Source organism: Meleagris gallopavo, chromosome 32 (assembly GCF_905368555.1).
Source record: "Meleagris gallopavo chromosome 32, MGAL_WU_HG_1.1, whole genome shotgun sequence".
In the NCBI taxonomy this organism is placed as follows: domain Eukaryota; kingdom Metazoa; phylum Chordata; class Aves; order Galliformes; family Phasianidae; genus Meleagris; species Meleagris gallopavo.
The window spans coordinates 41,353-62,218 of NC_139436.1; the positions used below are offsets into that span (position 1 = coordinate 41,353).

At 55.1% G+C, this 20,866-nt stretch overlaps 1 protein-coding gene across 4 annotated transcripts in view; it reads left to right on the forward strand.

Moving 5' to 3' along the window:
* MROH1 (maestro heat like repeat family member 1) overlaps window positions 1-20,866 on the forward strand; it is a 73,161-nt gene that overhangs the window by 4,044 nt on the left and 48,251 nt on the right. For all 4 annotated transcript variants that reach the window (XM_085214601.1, XM_085214600.1, XM_085214599.1 and 1 more), the window contains exons 2-20: window positions 2,028-2,173; window positions 3,182-3,313; window positions 3,400-3,562; window positions 4,704-4,802; window positions 6,314-6,465; window positions 7,552-7,692; window positions 7,967-8,059; window positions 8,630-8,708; window positions 10,457-10,570; window positions 10,730-10,803; window positions 11,050-11,169; window positions 12,131-12,238; window positions 15,540-15,684; window positions 15,769-15,809; window positions 17,530-17,671; window positions 17,753-17,805; window positions 18,773-18,880; window positions 19,218-19,337; window positions 20,732-20,854. In XM_085214601.1, the coding sequence (XP_085070727.1) occupies window positions 2,028-2,173; window positions 3,182-3,313; window positions 3,400-3,562; window positions 4,704-4,802; window positions 6,314-6,465; window positions 7,552-7,692; window positions 7,967-8,059; window positions 8,630-8,708; window positions 10,457-10,570; window positions 10,730-10,803; window positions 11,050-11,169; window positions 12,131-12,238; window positions 15,540-15,684; window positions 15,769-15,809; window positions 17,530-17,671; window positions 17,753-17,805; window positions 18,773-18,880; window positions 19,218-19,337; window positions 20,732-20,854 (2,153 nt within the window). The remainder of the gene's footprint in view (window positions 1-2,027; window positions 2,174-3,181; window positions 3,314-3,399; window positions 3,563-4,703; window positions 4,803-6,313; window positions 6,466-7,551; window positions 7,693-7,966; window positions 8,060-8,629; window positions 8,709-10,456; window positions 10,571-10,729; window positions 10,804-11,049; window positions 11,170-12,130; window positions 12,239-15,539; window positions 15,685-15,768; window positions 15,810-17,529; window positions 17,672-17,752; window positions 17,806-18,772; window positions 18,881-19,217; window positions 19,338-20,731; window positions 20,855-20,866) is intronic.

The window sequence follows — 20,866 nt, forward strand, 5'->3', positions numbered from 1 at the left end:
AAGTGGGACTTTCAAGGGGTTCCTAGGGGGGTCTCATTGGGTTCCTGAAGGGTTTTCATGGGGTCCATGAGGGTCTCATGGGGTCTATGGGGGTTTTGTGGGGCCCATATTGGTGTCTTACGGGATCCTTAAGGGGGTTCCAGGAAGTCCTCAAGGGTCTTGTGGGGGCTGTGGAAGGGTCTTGGGGGATCTCATGGCATCCTTGGGGGGGTCTCATGGAGTTCCTGGGAGGGAGTCTAAGGGGGTTCTAAGAAGGTCTTGTGGGGTTTCTGAGGGGTCCTCGTAGCATCCATGGTGGTCCCGTGGGGTCCATGGAGGAGTCTCGTGGGGTCCGTGGGAGTTGCATGGGGTCCACGGGGGGTCTTGTGGATTTGGCGGGGGCTCCCATGCCCCATCCCATGTCACCTTGCAGCACAGCAATGCGTTCCGAGCAGAGCGTTTGGAGACAGTTTGTTCTGAAATCAATTAGCCTTATTATGACGGCGGCCCTAATGAGTAAAGCGCTGCTCCAAAATAACAATTAACCTCTCACGGCTGAGTCTCCACCCAGTGCACGTTAATGAGTGAGAGCTGGGTTGGGGGGAGGGAACCTGAGGGGGTTCAACACTGAGCGGAGGGTCCTGCATCGGGGTTTGGGGGGGAAACAGCTGCACAGACCTGAGCAGGTCGGAGCTGAGCTGCTGGAAAGGAGCTCTGCAGTGAAGGACCTGATGGTCCTGGAGGTGCCCAGCAGGTGACCAGCAGTTGACTACGAGCCAGCAGTGTGCCCTGGTGACCAAGAGGGTCAATGGTTGACCAACAGTTGACCAATGACTGACCGTGACTGGAAAGAAGCTCTGCAGACCAGGACCTGGTTGTCCCGGTGGCCAAGAAGGCCCATGATTGACCACGAGTCAGCAGTATGTTCTGCTGGCCAAGACAGCCAGCGGTGAGCCCTGGTGACCAGCAGGGCCAACAGATGACCAGCAGTTGAGCAGTGGTCCACCATGAGCCAGCGGTGAGCCCTGGTGGCCAAGAGGGCCAGTGGTTGACCTATTGGTTGACCACAAGTCAGCAGTATGTCCTGGTGGTTAAGACAGCCAGTGGTTGACCAACAGTTGGCCAATGGTTGACCACGAGCCAACGGTGAGCCCTGGTAGCCAAGAGGGCCAGTGGTTGACCAACAGTTGACCAATGACTGACCGTGAGTGGTAAGAAGCTGTGCAGACCAGGACCTGTTGATCCTGGTGGCTAACAGGTGACCAGGGGTTGGCAACAAGCTGGAAGCATATTCTGGTGACCAAGAAGATCCAGGATTGACCACGAGGCAGCAGTATGTCCTGGTGGCCAAGAAGATCCATGATTGAGCACGAGGCAGCAGTATGTCCTGGTGGCCAAGAAGATCCATGATTGAGCACGAGGCAGCAGTATGTCCTGGTGGCCAAGAAGATCCATGATTGACCACGAGGCAGCAGTATGTCCTGGTGGCCATAGAAGATCCAGGATTGAGCACGAGGCAGCAGTATGTCCTGGTGGCCATAGAAGATCCATGATTGACCACGAGGCAGCAGTATGTCCTGGTGGCCATAGAAGATCCATGATTGAGCACGAGGCAGCAGTATGTCCTGGTGGCCATAGAAGATCCATGATTGAGCACGAGGCAGCAGTATGTCCTGGTGGCCAAGTCAGCCAGCAATGAGCCCTGGTGACCAGTAGGTCCAACAAATGACCACCAGTTGAGCAGTGGTTGACCACGAGCCAGCAGTGAGCCTTGGTGGCCAAGAGGGCCAAGGGAACCCTGTGGTGCATTGCCAGAGTGCAGCCAGTGGGGCAGGGAGGTGCTGCTCCCCTCTGCTCTGCCTTGCAGGGCACTGCTGGAGCGCTGCATCTTGTTCAGTGTCTCCTGGTTTGGAAACCCGCACTGACTGCAGGGGAAGCTCATATGTAGATCCCTTCCAGTTGGATTTCTTTGGTGCTGAGCCCTGCAGAGAGGTTTTGCTGTTGGGATGGGAGCTGGGAGATGTGCTGAAGCATCTCACCTTGCGCAGGGCTCGCCACCACCCTGATGGACGCCACGACGGACAAGGAGCCGCTGGTGCAGGAGCAGATCTACAACGCTCTGTGCTACCTGGGGGAGGCCGAACCCGAGGAGATCCTGCAGTGCTGCGACGAGTATCTGCGGCAGCACGACAAGGTGGGCACTGCGGGGGGAAGGGAACCAGCGTGAGGACTGGGGAGGGGGTTTGTAGGTGGGAAACATCTGGGAAATGCCAGCCGGTCCCTCCTGCTGCTCCCTGGCTTGTGGAAGGAAGGGATGCCGTTCAGAGGGACCTCAGTGGGATTGAAAGGTGGGTCTGGGTGAAGCTGATGAGGTTCAACACAGCAAAGTGCAGAGTTTGGCACTTGGGCCAGGGAATCCCAGGCGTTTATACAGACTGTAAGGAGCGGAGCTTGAGAGCAGCCCTGCAGGGAAGGACCTGGGGGTCCTGGGGGGTGAAAAACTGAACGTGAAGCAGCAGTGTGCTCTTATAACTCGGAAAGCAAATGGGATCCTGGGCTCCATCAGCAGAGGGGTGGCCAGCAGGGACAGGGAGGTGATCGTCCCCCTCTGCTCGGCTCTTGTGAGGCCCCACCTGCAGCACTGCGTCCAGGGCTGGAGCCCCCAGGACAAGAAGGACAGGGAGCTGTTGGAGAGGGTCCAGAGGAGCACAGAGATGAGCAGGGGGCTGCAGCACCTCCACTGCGAAGCCAGGCTGAGGGAGCTGGGCTTGAGCTGAAGCATGGAGAAGAGAAGCTGCGGGGTGACCTCAGTGCAGCCTGCGGGACCTCAAGGGAGCCTGCAGACAGGAGGGGATCAGCTCTTGGAAAGGGGAGATAACAGCAGGACAGGGAATGGTTGGAAGGTGAGGGAGGGCAGATTTCAGTTGGATGTGAGGGGGAAGTTGTTTGCTGTGAGAGGGAGGTGCTGGACAGCTGCCAGAGAGGCTGTGGATCCCCGTCCATCCCTGGAGGTGTTCAAGGCCAGGTTGGATGGGGCCCTGGGCAGCCTGGGCTGCTGTGAGATGTGGAGGTTGGTGGCCCTGCATTGGTGGGGGGTTGGAGCTTCGTGATCCTTGTGGTCCCTTCCAACCCGGGCCATTCTGTGATTCTGTAAGGGATGTGTGATGTGTCCCACACAGCCACCTCTATCCCTCCCTCACAGCTGGCCTACCCGCACCGCGTCATCATCCTGAAGGCGATGGAAACGGTGGTGAAGAACAACATCTCCAGCTTGGACAAAAGCACGGCGAAGGCGGTCATCTTCCTGGCATCCAACGAGATGACCAAATCGAAGGTGAGAGCTGAGGGGCTGCGGTTGCTGCTCCCTGCAACGCCGGTTTGCGCTCAGCAAAGCGACAGCCGTCCCTTCCCGGCACACAGGAGGTGGTCTGGGAATGGCAGCAGGCAGCCAGCAGCGTGCTGGTGGCGGTCGGGCAGCGCTTCATCAACAAAGTGATGGAGGAGGTGCTCACCAAGTTCCAGCCGGGCATCCTGCCGCATTACTTCGTCATGCAGACCTTCGCCAACCTGGCGGTGTCCAACGGTGAGCCCACCCTCCTGCATCTGGTGTGCGTGGTTTTGGTCAGCATTGGGTCGGCACAGGGTCAGCATTTGGGTGGCGTTGGGTTGGCGTTGGTTTGGCATTGGGTCAACATTGGGTTGGTGTTGGTTTGAAGTTGAGTTGGTGTTGGGTTATATTGGGTCAGCATTGGGTTGGCACTGGATTTGTGTTGGGTTGGTGTTGGCCCTGCCTGTGGCGGGGGGGTTGGAGATTCATGATCTTTGAGGTCCCTTCCAACCCTGGCCATTCTGTGATTCTGTGGTGTTGGGTTAGTGTTGACTTGGAGCTGGGTTGGTGTTGATTCAGTACTGGGTTGGCACTGGGGTGGTGTTGACTCGGCACTGGGTCAGCGTTGGTTTGACGTTGGACTGGCATTGGGTCGGTGCTGGGTTGGCACTGGATTGGTGTTGGCTCGGCGTTGGGCCGCTGTTGGGTTGATGCTGGGTTGGCATTGGGTCGATGTTGGGTTGGCATTGGGTCTGTGCTGAGTCGGCATTGGTTTGGCATTAGGTTGGCACTGGGCTGGTATTGGATTGGCATTGGTTTGGCGCTGGATCAGCGTTGGGTTGGGTTGGTGTTGGGTTGGTGTCTGGTTAGCACTGAGTTGGCACTGGGTTGGTGTTTGGGTTGGCTTTGAGTCTGTATTGGGTTGGCATTGGGTTGGTGTTGGGTTGGCATTGGGTTGGTATTGAGTTGGTGTTAGATTGGCACAGGGATGATGTTGGTTCGGTGCTGGGTTGGCACTGGTTTAGCATTGAGCCGGTGTTGAATCGGTGTTGGGTTGGGTCAGTGTTGGATTAATATTGAGTTGGTGATGGATTGCTATTGGATCGATGTTAGGTTGGCACTGGGTGAAACTGCAGTATGCTGGGTCCTTAAAGACCGTGGGGTCATGGGATGGGTGGGATGGAGGGGTCCCTAAAGGTCGTAGAGCCATAGAATGAGTTGGTTTGGAAGGATCCTTAAAGACTCTACAACCACAGGATGGGTTGGAACGGATCCCCAACGCCACCCCTGCTGTGGTCTGGCTGCCCCCCACCATCTCAGGCTGCCCAGGGTCCCATCCATGGCCTCGGGCACCTCCAGGTGTGGGGCACCCACAGCTCCGTGTTTCCTCCCGCAGTGTTCGGGATGGTGCCTTTCCTCAACTCCATCCTGGGGACCATGCTGCCCATGCTGGGGATGGCCAAGCAGGACCACATGAAGTCTGTCTTCTGCTATGGTAAGGCAGCTCTGCTTCTCTCAATACGGTGGGGATTTTGGGGGGAGTTCGGGGGGATTTGAGGCACTTCTTGGATAGGGAAGTGATAGGGAGCGGTGCACCTGGGCGTCCGGGGGCAGGGCTGGCTCCAGGAGGGGTTGAACCATCAAATCACAGACAGGACAAAGAGTTTCACTCTAAAAAAGGGGAGATTGAGATTGCATGAAAGGTCAAAAGGTTTCTGGGAGAAGGGCAGTGAGGCACTGACACAGACTGACCACGGTGCGCCGGTGCTCCGTCCCTGCAGATGTTCCAGGTCATGGGATGGGGCTCCGAGCACCTGGTAGAGCTGTGGGTGTCCCTGAGCACCGTAGAGCCATGGGATGGGTGGGTTGGAAGGATCCTTAAAGATCATAGAGAACAGAATGCTTGCTTTGGAAGAGACCTTAAAGATCACAGAGCCATGGCGTGGTTGAGTTGGAAGGGTCCTTGAAGATTACAGAGCCATAGAATGAGTTGCATTGGAAGAGTCTTCGAAAATGATAGAGCTGTGAGATGGTTGGGTTGGGAAGGTCCTTAAAGGTCATAGAGCCATGGAATGGTTGGGATGGGGGGGGGGCCTTGAAGATCATGGAGTCATGGAGTGTTAGAATAGGTTGGGTTGGAAGGGTCCTTCCAGATCAAAGAATGAGGGACTGGTTGAGTTGAGAGACCTCCGAGCCCCACCCCTGCCGTGGGCTGGTTGCCCCCAGCTCAGGCTGCCCAGGGCCCACCCACAGCCTCGGGCACCTGCAGGGATGGGGCACCCACAGCTCCGGGCAGCAGTGCTGGGGCTGCACCGCCTCTGGGTGAAGGATTTCCCCACGTCTGACCCCAAATCTGCCCCCACTTTGGGGTTCAAGACGTTCCCCCTGTGCCTTCACCCCTGTACCACCACCCCATTCTCTGCTGTAGCCCCACTCTGGTGGCTGGGAGGCAACCAGCAAAGAGGAGGAGCCCGAGTGCTGTGGGGCATCAGAACCCAGTGGGGCAGGGAGCTCTGAGATGGGGCAGAGGATACCGCAGCTGGAGAAGCCCAGCTGTGCACTTGGCAATAAGGGAGAGAAATGCCTTCCAACCCAGCGCACTCTGGCAGTTCTTTGATCTTCAGGGACCTTTCCAATCCAACCTGTTCTGTTATCTCATGGCTGTATGACCCTCAAGAACCCTCCCACCCAATTCAGTGCTTCCATGACCTTTCAGAACCTTTCCAACCCACCCATCCCATGGTTCTGTGATCTTTCAGGACCCTTCCAACCCAACCATCCCATGGCTCAGTGATCTTTAAGGATCTTTCAATCCATCCCTTCTATGACTCTGTGATTTTTTTAAGGACCCCTCCAACCCAACCATTCCACAGCTCTGTGACCTTTCAGGACCTTTCCAACCCAACCATTCCCCAGTTCTGTGATCTTTAAACACCCAACCCACCCAACACCCTCTGCCCCTCGAAGTACCTGAGGACTAACCTGACCCCATGCTCTGTTTTGCAGCCCTGCAGCACTTCAGCGAGAGCATCCAGGAGTACGTGGCCAACCTGGACCAGGCCCCCGACCCCACGGTCAGGAAGGACACGTTCTGCAACGAGATCTTCAGTGCCTACGAGGTGCTCTTCAACAGCTGGCTGCAGCACCGGGAGCCCAAGGTGTGGGCCAAGGAGAGAAATTAGGACGATTTCAATCCCAAAACAGCATTTGAGTGCTGGCATGGGCTGCGCGGGGGGTGGTGGGATCACCGTCCCTGGAGGTGTTGCAGAAATGTGGGGATGTGGTCAGTAGGGATGGGTCGGTGTCGAGTTGGGGGTCTTGGAGGTCTTCTCCAACCTTAATGACTCTGTGGGTCTGTGTAGGGTCATGGGGGGATGAAGTTGGAGCAGAGGATCGTAGAGGTCTTCTCTAGCCTTAATGACACTGTGGTTCTATTTAGGGTCATGGTGGAATAGGTTGGGATTGGATTTGGGGGATCTGAAAAGTCATTTCTACATTAATGACTATGGTTCTATTTGGGATACCAGTTTATTGGTAATGGGTTGTTGGATTTGGGATAAGCTCTTTTCACTATGGGTTCTATTTAGGGTAATGGTGGGATGGGTTGGGGTTGGATTTGGGGATCTAGAAGCTCTTTTCCAACCTGAATGACTCTATGGTTCTATTTAGGGTCACGATGGGATGGGTTGGGAGTGAACTTGGTGGTCCTGGCAGTCTCTTCCAACCTTAATGACTCTGTGGTTCTGTTCAGGATCACGGTGGGATGGGTTGGGGTTGGAGCTGTGTGTCCTGGAGTTCTTTTCCAACCTTGATGATTCTATGGTTCTATTTAGGGTTGCAGTGGGGTGGTTTGGGGTTGGACCGGGTGATCCTGGAGGTCTTTTCCAACCTTACTGATTCTATTGGTCTGTTTAGGGCCACGATGGGGATGGTTTGGGGTTGGACAGGGTGATCCTGGAGGTGTCTTTCAATCTTAACGATTCCATGATTCTCTTTAGGGTCACGATGGGGAAGGTTGGGGTTGGACTGGGGAACTTTGGAGGTCTCTTCCAACCGGAATGACTCGATGGTTCTAATGAGGATTCACAATGGGTTGGGATTGGGGTTGGACTTTGGGGCCACGTCGTGTTGGGGTTGGATCTGCTGATCTTTTTGGCCCAAAGTTACGGATTCTCTGATTCTGTGCTTGTGCTGCGCCTTGCAGGATCCACCCTGCCCTCATTAACGCTCGTTATCCCCCGCAGCTCCGGCTGGCGGTGGTGGAAGCTCTGGGAGCCATGAGCTACCTGATGCCCGGCGAGAAGCTGGAGGACCAGCTCCCAAAGCTGATCCCGGCCGTCCTCTCCCTCTACAAGAAGCACACGGAGTCCTTCTACATCTCCAAGGTGAGCACGGAGCTGCGTGTGGCCATGGGGGGAGCGATGGGAAATGCCCCGAGAACCCGATTGCCCTGTGATCATCTCATCCCGACACTGGGCTCAACCCGTGCACAGACCCATCTGCCCACGCCGTGTGCCTGTCCCCAGTGGTGGGAGCTGTGGGGTGGGCTTCAGCCCGTCCCCCTTCCGCCCCCCCCGGCTCCGCTCCCCTCCTGCAGCGCTGAGGAAGGGACCCTCCTTCCAAGTGTGAGTTTTCAGTGTTCCCCCCTTCTGATTCCAGAGCCTCTGTCAGATCCTGGAAGCTTCTGTTGACATCGGCAGCCGCAGCCTAGACGTGCAGCTGGATGCTCTGCTGGGCACCCTGCACCCCCAGGTAGGGGTGGGGGGCAGCAGGGGGGACATGGGGCAGCGCGCTCACAGCTCCTGGGCTCTGTTGGGGGCCCCTGCTGTCATGTCCTACCTCCCCAAATCAAATGCTGACCCCATAAGGACCTGTAATCCCCCAACCCCTGGACCCCGTAAGAACCCCATAAGGACCCTATAAAAGCCCCCTGACCCATAAGAGCCCTGCAAGTACCCTATAAAGCCCCCCTCACCTCTTAAGGACCTCATAAGAACCCCAAAAGGACCCTATGAAAGCCCCCTTGCCCCCTAAGGACCCTATAAACCCTTCCTGACCCCGTAAGAACCCCATAGGACTCTTTAAGGACCCAATAGGACCCCATAGGACCTTTTAACCCTTGTTTGGGTAGCACCTGGATGGGTCAACTCATTCTGGAGGGGGAGCAGGGGGGCACAGCAGAGGCATTGGGCTCCTGATGGACCCCCTACCCCTGGGAAGTGCTGCCCTGCTCCCACCTCGTGCTTGGTGGGTGGGGAGCACCACTAGGTGCCAACACTGGGGATGCTGTCACCCCCCCCAAGCCCACCATTAATCCTCCAGATCTGCACTCCTGCTGACCCGGCTGTGCCCCTGACTGTCAAAAACCACACAGAGGTCCTTCGGTGCTTCACTGTGCTTGGTAAGGGGTGGTGTGACCCATCTTGGGGCGTGGTTGGGACCCCCTCTTTGAAACGGGTCAGCTGAGGGTGATGGTTGAGTATTGGAGCTGGCTGACCAGGGAGGTGGTGGGGGTCACCATCCCTACAACTGGTCAGGAACCGGAGAGATGTGGCACTTGGGGATGTGGTCAGTAGGATAGGTTGGGGGGTCTTGGAGGTCTCTTGCACTCTGAATTGGTCCATGGTTCTATTTAGGGTCATGGTGGGATGGGCTGGGTTGGTGTGGAGGATCTCGGAGGTCTTCTTCATTCTTAATGAGTTTATGGCTCTATTTAGAGTCATGGTGGAGTGGTTTGGGGTTGGATTGCGGATCTTGGAGGTCTCTTCCAACCTTAATGTTTCTATGGGTCTGCTTAGGCCATGGTGGGATGGGTTGGAGTTGATCTGGGGGATCTTAGAGGTCTCTTCCAACTTCGGTGACTCTGTGGTTCTATTTAGGGCTGTCATGGGGATGAGTTGGGGTTGGACTTGGAGATCTTGGAGGTCTTCTCCAACCTTAGAGAATCTATGTAGGGGCATGGCGGAGTGGATTTTGGGTTGGACTGGATGACCTTGGAGGTCTTCTCCAGCCTTAGTGACTCTGTGGTTCTATTAAAGGTAATGGTGGTGATGGATTGGAGTTAGACTGCGGGATCTTGGAGGTCTTCTCCAGTCTTAATGACACTTAGGGTCATGGTGAGGATGGGATTGGGTTGGATTGGATGACCTAGGAGGTCTCCTTCAGTCTTACTGACTCTATAGTTCTATTTAGGGTCACGATGGGATGGGCTGGGGCTGGACTGAGGGATCTTGGAGGTCTTCTCCAACCTTAGTGGTTCTGAGGTCCGTGCTGGCTGCAGCCTTGCAGCCAGGCTGGCAAAAGCTCAGTGTGCCCAGAACACATCATTTGCTGCAGCTCTTTGGGGCACCGCTCGGGGCCACCTCAGCTCCCTTTGGGGCACACCAGCCCCTTCCACAAACGTAGGCAGGAGTCTGGGGTCAAATCTTTCCTCCAAATCATAGAAACTTGGAATGAGTTGGGTTGGAAGAGCCCTTAAAGATCCAAGAGCTGTGGAATAGTTGGGTTGGAAAGGTCCTGAAAGATCAGGGGGTTGAACTCAATGATCTCTGGAGGTCCTTCCAACCCTACAGTTCTGAGATTCTGCGATCATACAGCCATGGTTGGGTTGGAAAGGTCCTTAAAGATCATATAGCCATGGGATGGTTGGGTTGGAAGGGTTGTTAAAGGTCATAAAAGCACAGAATGAGTTGTGTTGGAAGAGACCTTATTGATCACGGAGTCTTAGTGTGGTTGGGTTGGAGTGGTCCTTACAGATAATAGAGCCCTGGAATCGTTGGGTGGGAAGGGTCCTTGAAGATCATAGAGCTGTGGGGTGGTTGTACTGGAAGGGTCCTTACAGATTATAGAGCTATGGAATAGTTGGGTTGGAAGAGTCTTTACAGATCAAAGAGCTGTGAAGTGGTTGGGTGGGAAAGGTCTTCGAAGATCATGGAGAGCCATGGAGTGGTTGTTTTGGAAAGGTCCTTACAGGTCGTAGAGCGATGGATTGGTTGGGTGGGAAGTGTCCTTTCAGGTCATAGAACCAAGGAGTGGCCCCAACCCCAATCGACCGTGGCTTTCTGACCCCCATGGGGCACAGTACCATGGGTAGAGTCCATTGGGACGCAGTGCAACGCATTCCCCATTGCTCCCTTTGCCGTCCCGCAGCCTGCTCCTTCCCTGACCGAGTGCTGACCTTCCTCCTCCCAAAATTGGAGAGCAGCAGTGAGAGGACGCGCGTGGGGACGTTGCTCATCATGAGACAGATCATCAACAGTGCCCGTGAGTACGGTGGGAGCTCTGAGCATCCATCAGCGCCATCCCGGTGCCAAACGGTGATGGGGTTGGGTGGAGGAGGAGGAGGAGGAGGAAGAGGAGGGAGGGGGCAGAGCTGTGTCCTCAGCATCACCGACCTCGCAGCATCTGTCCTTCTTTTTGCAGCCTCTCAGATGGAGATTAAAAAGCCCTTTATCCTTTCTTCGATGAGACTTCCCCTTCAAGACAGCAACAACAAGGTGAGCAGAGGTGGTTTCCCAAAATTCCAGGGGTTTCCCAGATCCCCTCCCCCATCCCTGGAGCTCCTCAGCCGGTCCCAGCACTGCCTACTGGTTGGACTGGGCAATCTTGGAGGTCTTCTCCACCATTAATGACACTTTGGTCCTCTGCGTGGGCAGCACAGTGGGGGTGGGCTGCTGGTCGGACTCGGCGATCGTGGTGATCTTGATCGTGATTCCAACCCCGGTGACTTCTTGTGGTTGCAGGTGAGGCGTGCCGTGGTGCAGGTGATCAGTGCCATGGCTCACCACGGCTACCTGGAGCAGCCCGGTGGGGAGGCCATGCTGGAGTTCCTGGTGCGGCAGTGTGCCCTGCCCTCGGATGCGGTAAGGATCTCGTGGCCCCTCATCCAACCACACCCATCCTACAGCTCTGTGATCTTTCAGGACCCATCCAACCTAAGCTTTCAGCAGTTCAATGTTTCTGATCTGTAAGGACCCTCCCAACACAACCCATCTTATAGTTCTGAGATTTTTCAGGACCTATCCAAGCCAACTGTTAAACAGTTCTATGGTTCTGATCTCTCAGGACCCTTCTCACCCAACCCACCCTATAGTTCTATGATCTTCCAGGACCCTTCAAACCCAACCGTTCAGCTGTTCTATGTTTCTGACCTGTAAAGACCCTTCCAACCCAATCCATCTTACAGTTCTGGGATCTTTCAAGACCCTTCCAACCCAACCCATCCTATAGTTCTGGGATCTTTCAGGACCTGCCCATGCCAACTGTTAAGCAGTTCTGTATTTCTGATCTATAAAGACTCTTCCAACCCAACCCATCCTATGGCTCTGTCATCTTACAGGACCGTTTCAACTCACCTCATGCTATATTGCTGTGATTTTTCAGGACCCTGCCAACACAATCTATCATATAGTTCTGTCATCTTTCAGGACCTGTCCAGGCCAACCTTTAAACAGTTCTGCGTTTCTGATCTATAAGGACTCTTCCAACCCATCCAATGGTTCTGTGATCTTTCAGGACCCTTCCAACCCATCCTATAGTTCTGTGATCTATAAGGACCCTTCCAACCCAACCCATCCTATAGTTCTCTGATTGTTCAGGACACTTCCAACCCAACTGTTCTGCAGTTCTATGATTCTCTGACCTTTCAGGACCTTTCCAACTCAACTGTACAGCAATTCTGTGACTCTCTGATCCATGAGGACCCTTCCAACCCAATCATTCAGCAATTTTATGATTCTCTGATCTTTCTGGACCCAACCCTTAAGTGATTTTATGATTCTCTGATCCATAATTCGGGGTTTTGATGACTTTCCCTCCCCGCAGCCCCAGAAGCCGCTCCCGGATGCGGATGACCCCACGAGTGACAGCGTGCGGAGCATCAGCGTCAACACGCTGCTCCTCCTCAGCACCACCGTAGATCGGATGAACAACGTGAGTGTGTGTCAGTGTCCCATCACCCGGTGCTCTGCAAGGATGTCCCTTCCTCTGTCACAGCCGTTGTCACCATCCCATCCCCTCTGAGCGCTGGAATCACCGAGGCTGGAATGGACCTCCAAGGTCATCCAGTCCAACCGTCCACCTGCTGTTAATATTTCCCCACTCAACCAGAAAACCCCACTTTGTCCTTTGTCGGGAACTGGAACGGGGAAGTGGCGGTGGGGTCATCGTCCCTGGGGTTGTTCAAACAGGGGAGCTGTGGCACTTGGGGACATGTTGAGTAGGACGGGTTGGAGTGGGGTCAAAGATCTTGGAAGTCTCTTCCAACCTTGATGACTCTGTGGTTCTAATTAGGGTCACGGTGGGGATGGGTTGGGGATGGACTCGATGACCTTGGAAGTCTCTTCCAACCTTAATGACTCTGTGGTTCTAATTAGGGTAGTGGTGGGGATGGGTTGGGGATGGACTCGATGACCTTGGAGGTCTCTTCCAACCTTAATGACTCTGTGGTTCTAATTAGGGTAGTGGTGGGGATGGGTTGGGGATGGACTGGATGACCTTGGAAGTCTCTTCCAACCTTAATGACTCTGTGGTTCTAATTAGGGTAGTGGTGGGGATGGGTTGGGGATGGACTGGATGACCTTGGAAGTCTCTTCCAACCTTAATGACTCTGTGGTTCTAATTAGGGTAGTGGTGGGGATGGGTTGGGGATGGACTGGATGACCTTGGAAGTCTCTTCCAACCTTAATGACTCTGTGGTTCTAATTAGGGTAGTGGTGGGGATGGGTTGGGGATGGACTGGATGACCTTGGAGGTCTCTTCCAACCTTAATGACTCTGTGGTTCTAATTAGGGTAGTGGTGGGGATGGGTTGGGGATGGACTGGATGACCTTGGAGGTCTCTTCCAACCTTAATGACTCTGTGGTTCTAATTAGGGTAGTGGTGGGGATGGGTTGGGGATGGACTGGATGACCTTGGAGGTCTCTTCCAACCTTAATGACTCTGTGGTTCTAATTAGGGTAGTGGTGGGGATGGGTTGGGGATGGACTGGATGACCTTGGAGGTCTCTTCCAACCTTAATGACTCTGTGGTTCTAATTAGGGTAGTGGTGGGGATGGGTTGGGGATGGACTGGATGACCTTGGAGGTCTCTTCCAACCTTAATGACTCTGTGGTTCTAATTAGGGTAGTGGTGGGGATGGGTTGGGGATGGACTGGATGACCTTGGAGGTCTCTTCCAACCTTAATGACTCTGTGGTTCTAATTAGGGTAGTGGTGGGGATGGGTTGGGGATGGACTGGATGACCTTGGAGGTCTCTTCCAACCTTAATGACTCTGTGGTTCTAATTAGGGTAGTGGTGGGGATGGGTTGGGGATGGACTGGATGACCTTGGAGGTCTCTTCCAACCTTAATGACTCTGTGGTTCTAATTAGGGTAGTGGTGGGGATGGGTTGGGGATGGACTGGATGACCTTGGAAGTCTCTTCCAACCTTAATGACTCTGTGGTTCTAATTAGGGTAGTGGTGGGGATGGGTTGGGGATGGACTGGATGACCTTGGAAGTCTCTTCCAACCTTAATGACTCTGTGGTTCTAATTAGGGTAGTGGTGGGGATGGGTTGGGGATGGACTGGATGACCTTGGAAGTCTCTTCCAACCTTAATGACTCTGTGGTTCTAATTAGGGTAGTGGTGGGGATGGGTTGGGGATGGACTGGATGACCTTGGAAGTCTCTTCCAACCTTAATGACTCTGTGGTTCTAATTAGGGTAGTGGTGGGGATGGGTTGGGGATGGACTGGATGACCTTGGAGGTCTCTTCCAACCTTAATGACTCTGTGGTTCTAATTAGGGTCACGGTGGGGATGGGTTGGGGATGGACTCGATGACCTTGGAAGTCTCTTCCAACCTTAATGACTCTGTGGTTCTAATTAGGGTAGTGGTGGGGATGGGTTGGGGATGGACTGGATGACCTTGGAAGTCTCTTCCAACCTTAATGACTCTGTGGTTCTAATTAGGGTAGTGGTGGGGATGGGTTGGGGATGGACTGGATGACCTTGGAGGTCTCTTCCAACCTTAATGACTCTGTGGTTCTAATTAGGGTAGTGGTGGGGATGGGTTGGGGATGGACTGGATGACCTTGGAGGTCTCTTCCAACCTTAATGACTCTGTGGTTCTAATTAGGGTAGTGGTGGGGATGGGTTGGGGATGGACTCGATGACCTTGGAGGTTTCTTCCAACCTTAATGACTCTGTGGTTCTAATTAGGGTAGTGGTGGGGATGGGTTGGGGATCTTAGAGGTCTTTTCCAACCTTGATGATTCTGTGAGTCTTTCTAGGGTCACAGTGGGGTGGTTTGAGGTTGGACTGGGGGATCTTGGAGGTCTCTTATGACACTATGGTTCTACTTAGGGTCATGGTGAAGATGTGTTGGGCTTGGGGATGTTGGAGGTCTCTTCTGACCTCAGTGATTCTATGTTTCGATTTAGGGCCATAGTGGAGTGGGTTGGAGTTGGACCGGATGATCTTGGTGCTATTCTCTGACCTCAGTGACTCTGTGGTTCTATTTAGGGTCACGGTGGCATGGGTTGACCACTGGACTTAGGGATTTTAGAGCTCTCCCCCAAGCTTGATGACTCTGTGGTTCTATTTAGGCTCGTGGTGGGCTGAATCACAGAATCACAGAATGGTTGGGTTGGAAGGGACCTCAAGGATGATGAAGCTCCAACCCCCCACCAATGCAGGGCCACCAACCTCCACATTTCAGAGCAGCCCAGGCTGCCCAGGGCCCCATCCAACCTGGCCTTGAACACCTCCAGGGATGGACGGGGATCCACAGCCTCTCTGGGCAGCTGTTCCAGCACCTCAATACTCTCACAGCAAACAACTTCCCCCTCACATCCAACTGAAATCTGCCCTCCCTCACCTTCCAACCATTCCCTGTCCTGCTGTTCTCTCCCCTTTCCAAGAGCTGATCCCCTCCTGTCTGCAGGCTCCCTTGAGGTCCCGCAGGCTGCACTGAGGTCACCCCGCAGCTTCTCTTCTCCAGGCTGAACGAGCCCAGCTCCCTCAGCCTGGCTTCGTGAGTTAGGGTTGGGCTGGATGATCCTGCAGGTCTCTTCCAACCTTAATGACTCTGTAGGTCTATTTAGGACTGCGGTGGGGTGGGTTGACGTTGGGTTGGTGACCTCAGAAGTCTCATCCAACCTTAACAATTCCACGATGCTGCGAATACCCCTGGAGCTGGCATCTCCCCACTCCTGTCCTGCTGTGGGCTCTGCATCCCCCACTCCCCCGCAGGTGCTGTGGCCGTACCTCCTGGAGTTCATCACCCCCATGCAGTTCACCAACGCGCTGACCCCCATCTGCAAGAGCCTCATGCATTTGTCCGTGAAGAAACGAGAGGAGGGAGGGAACGCATCCCTGATCCCATACGACCTCAACGGTTGGTACGGGTGTGCAGGAGAGGTTGATCTGCTCAGGCTCGGGGGGGAGGTGCTGTCTTATGCCATTTTCCTTCTGTTTGTAGGAAATCTTCCTTCGCCCCACGCTCTAACGACGCGGTTGCTGGTACGTGGTGTGGGGGCTGCCCCTCGTTGGGTGATCATATGGGGGCAATGGGACATGGGGGAATGGGTTGAACCCAACAGAGGGCGGGTTGGGGTCAGATGTGGGGAAATCCTTCACCCAGAGGCGGTGCAGCCCCAGCAGTGCTGCCTGGAGCTGTGGGTGCCCCATCCCTGCAGGTGCCCGAGGCTGTGGGTGGGCCCTGGGCAGCCTGAGCTGGGGGGCAGCCAGCCCACGGCAAGGTGGGGCTGGGGGATTCTTTCCAACCCAACCCAACCCATCCTATGGATCTCTGATCTGTAAGGACCCTTCCAACCCAGGTCATGCTGTAATTCCATGCTTTTTTGATCTTTAATGACCCTTCCAACCCAGTCATTCCATGATTCTATGACCTTTAAGGACCTTTCCAACCCCGCTCATTCTATGGCTTTGTCATCTTTAAGGACCCTTCCAACTCAAGTCATACTGTAATTCCATGCTTGTTTGATCTTCAGTGACCCTTCTAACCCTGCCCTTTTTATTGTTCTATGACCTTCAAGGTCCTTCTCAACCCCTTCTCTACCTCTATGACCTTCAAGGACTGTCCCAACCCATTCTATGGCTCTGTGAACTTTCAGGACCCTCCCAACACAACTCTTCCGTGCCTCTGTGTCCTTCAAGGACCCTCCCACCACAACTCTTCCATGCCTCTGTGTCCTTCAAGGACCCTCCCGACCCAACTCTTCCGTGCCTCTGTGTCCTTCAAGGACCCTCCCAACACAACTCTTCCGTGCGTCTGTGTCCTTCAAGGACCCTCCCAACACAACTCTTCCATGCCTCTGTGTCCTTCAAGGACCCTCCCGACCCAACTCTTCCGTGCGTCTGTGTCCTTCAAGGACCCTCCCGACCCAACTCTTCCATGCCTCTGTGTCCTTCAAGGACCCTCCCAACACAACTCTTCTGTGCCTCTGTGTCCTTCAAGGACCCTCCCGACCCAACTCTTCCGTGCCTCTGTGTCCTTCAAGGACCCTCCCAACACAACTCTTCCGTGCCTCTGTGTCCTTCAAGGACCCTCCCAACACAACTCTTCCGTGCCTCTGTGTCCTTCAAGGACCCTCCCAACACAACTCTTCTGTGCCTTGTGTCCTTCAAGGACCCTCCCAACACAACTCTTCCTGCCTCTGTGTCCTTCAAGGACCCTCCCAACACAACTCTTCCGTGCCTCTGTGTCCTTCAGGACCCTCCCGACCCAACTCTTCTGTGTGTCTGTGTCCTTCAAGGACCCTCCCGACCCAACTCTTCCGTGCCTCTGTGTCCTTCAAGGACCCTCCCGATCCAACTCTTCCGTGCCTCTGTGTCCTTCAAGGACCCTCCCAACACAACTCTTCCGTGCCTCTGTGTCCTTCAAGGACCCTCCCAACACAACTCTTCCTTGCCTCTGTGTCCTTCAAGGACCCTCCCGACCCAACTCGTCCGTGCCTCTGTGTCCTTCAAGGACCCTCCCGACCCAACTCTTCTGTGCTCTGTGTCCTTCAAGGACCCTCCCGACCCAACTCTTCCGTGCCTCTGTGTCCTTCAAGGACCCTCCCAACACAACTCTTCCGTGCCTCTGTGTCCTTCAAGGACCCTCCCGACCCAACTCTTCCGTGCCTCTGTGTCCTTCAAGGACCCTCCCAACCCCTTGTATGGCTCTGTGACCTTTCAGGACCCTTCCAACCCAAGACATCTCATTCTCCCTTTCCAGGTGGTGTCCTCCCGGCCGTACACCGGGGACAGTCGGGGTGCAGCAGCCCTGCGGCTCCTGCACGCCTTGTGCTGCAGCGTCCACCCTGCCCTGGATCGGCTCTGGAGCAAAAGGATTCCTCTGCTGGTAGAACGCATCGAGGGTAGGAGGGGGTTTCTTGGGGGGGTCGGGGGCTGCCCGAGACCCTTTGGGGCTAGAAGAGCACAAAGGAGATTTTTCTTAGAGAACACTGAGAAGTCGCTGCACCTGGAGGAGTGGGAGGAGGAGCTGCTGCTGGTGAGTGCTTCCACACTGCTGGAGTTGGGATGGCAAAGTGGGGGTGGCTCTGGTACTTGGGATCCATGTACCGGGCTGGGGCCATAGTGTGTCTGCTGCTTAATTGGAGAGCCTTAAAATAAGACACGGAGCGGTAATTAACCCTGAGCGGAGCTTGTGGTGCTCTGCTGATGGTGTTGGATTGACCTGGGGCCATTTCTCATGGAACAGGGGGAATATTTCTGGGCTGGGAGCAGGGAGCATACAGCAAGGGTGATGGGTGGAGAAAAACAGCGTGAAGTTCAACATGGGGCGGGTGGAGGGGCCTGCATTTTGGGGGGGGGGGAATGACTGCAGAACCAGCACAGGCTGGGGCTGAGCTGCTGGAAAGGAGCTCTTCAGAGAAGGACCTTTAGGTGTGGTGGGCAATGATTGGTTAATGATTAACCAGCAGTTGACTAATGATTGACCCAGTAGTTGAACGGTGGTTGACCCAAGGGTTGACCAGCGGTTGACCAATGGTTGACCGACATCTGACCCGGTGATTGACCAGTTGTTGGTCAGCGGTTGACCAACAGGTGTCAAATGGTTGACCAGAGGTTCACCAACAGTTGACCAGGAGACAACGGTGAGTTTTGGTGGCCAAGATGGCCAATGGAACCCTGGGATGCATTGCCAGAGTGCAGCCAGCGGGGCAGGGAGGTGCTGCTCCCTTCTGCTCTACCCAGTGCTGGGCTCCCAGTTCAGGGCAGACTGGGAACTGCTGGGAGAGCCCAGTGGAGGGTGTGGAGACGTGGGGGGCCTGGAGCCCTCCTGGTGGGGATGGACTGAGAGCCTCAGGGCTGTGCACCTGGGGGAGAGAAGGCTGGGGGGGTCTGAGCAGCGCCGATGGAGATTTGGAGGGTGGGGGTGGGAGGAGGGGGTCGAATGGGGCTGGGGGAGCTCTAGAACTTTCCAACCTTGACTGTCCTGTGGTTCTGTGACCCAGCTCCTCCAGGAAACGCTGGCAGCAGTTTCAGACAACGCTTGGATCTGCCACTTCGTGACAGAGATGTGCCGGCAGCTGAACGGCTACAACGGGTTCCCCACCGAGAAGGTGACGGATGTGGGACTGGCACTGGGACCGTCCTCACTGGTTCCAGTCCAACGTGTGGTGTTTTCCAATTTGTTGTCCTTCCCCCTGCGCCTCTGTGCTGGGAGAAGGGCGCTGGGAGGGAATTAAAACAGCAGGGTGTTAACTGGGGTGGGTGGGCACATTTGAAAATGGAATTCTTCCCATTGCCAGTGCGTGCGGTCAGTTCTGCCCCATGGTGTGTCAAGGCCTCATCCTGGGGCGGCAGTCAGTCAGTCCTGACGTCTGTCCTGCTGTCCCCCCGCTGTGTCCCAGCTCTTTGCGGGAGGTTCAGATCCCCAACGCTCCTTTGTCTTTCCAGAACTTTCTGTACAAGTGCATCGGGACGACGCTCGGGGCGTGCGTGAGCAAAGAGTTGGTCCAGAAACAACTGCAGGAGCTGCTGGAAACGGCCCGGTACAATGAGGAGGCAGAGTGGGAGGTGAGAGGGCTGGGGGGATTCCTGCTGCCTGGAGGGGATTTGGGTCCTCCTGCATCCCCAGGCTGGGGCTCGCATGACCTCATGGGGCAGGGGGGCTTCCCGGGGCTGGGGGGCTTCCCATTGCCCATCCCGGTTGAGCTCAGCGCTGTGTTGTGAGCACGGCTGAGTCACTGAAGGTTCACTGGTGCCCTTTGGGGGGTGCAAGTGCAGCAGGCCCCCCCCAGGTGGAGCTCTCCCTCCTCTTTGCTGGAGGCTGCAGAGAATTGGCTTTATTGGGAGTTCTCCGGAGTTCCCTTCCATCCTTTTCAGTTCTGCAATTCTGTGATCCGATAGGAGAATCTCCCCCCACTCCTGGAGCTTCTCCCTGGGGGTGAGGAGATTCCCCAGGCTCCGGCAGCAGTTGGCTGTGCTGCTGACATCTGCTCTCCCTGTGTGCTGTGCTCTGTGGAGCCACACATTCGTGCTCCTTGCGGACACAGTGGGGCGTGTGAAAAAACACTCATCCAAGAAGGACCTGCACTGGTTGGCCAATGGTTGACCAGCGGGTGGCCAACGGTTGACCCAACCATTGACGAATGGTTGACCAACAGTTGACCAGTCGTTGACAAATGCTTGATAAGTGGTTGACCGGTGGTTGATGAGTATTCAACGAACGGTTAGCCAGTGTCTGGTTGACCAATGTTTGATCCAGCAGTTGACCAAATGATTGACAGATGTTTGTCCAACGTTTGACCGGTATGAGACCAACAGGTGACCCATTGGTTGACCAACAGTTGTCCAGTAATTGACCAATGGCTGACAGGTGTTTGACCAATGGTTGGCAAGTAGTTGACCAATGCTTGACCGACCTTTGGCCAACGGTTGACTCAACAGTTGATCAGCAGTCAGCCAGCAGTTGACTTACAGTTAACCATGAGCCAGCAGAGAGCCCCAATGGCCAAGAGGGCCAATGGGACCCTGTGTTGAATTACCCACACCGTGGCCAGCAGGGCAGGGAGGTGCTGCTCCCCTGTGCTCTGCCCTCCAGGGCGCTGCTGAAACATTTGGGATTTGCACAATCCCAACTGTGGTCCCATGCTTGGCCAGGAGCACCACACCATGCCAACAGCTGCCTCTTTGTGTGGTGCAAACAACGTCTCACGCTGCTCCAGTTTGCACAGCTCTGCTGAGGGCTGAATGAACAGTTGATGGCGTTCCAGCCTGACCTCTCCTTGCTGGTGTCGCCGTGTCACCACACCTTGTGTCCCCAAAGGGGGGTGGTGGCTGCCAGTGTTGTGCTCTGCTGGGCACGGCTCAGCTGCTGGGAATTAAACCAATCAAGGGGCTCTATTCAAGTGTCAGTGGGGTTGGGAATTAATTGCTTTCTGCTAATGTGTTTTCTCCGCTCCCTCCAGGGACTCGCTTCCTGCTTCGGGATATGTGCAATAAATCACCTGGAGGAAACGCTGGCCAAGCTGGAGGATTTTGTGCGGTCTGATGTCTTCAAGAAATCCGTGGGGCTGTTCAGTATTTTCAAGGTTAGGGGCCTC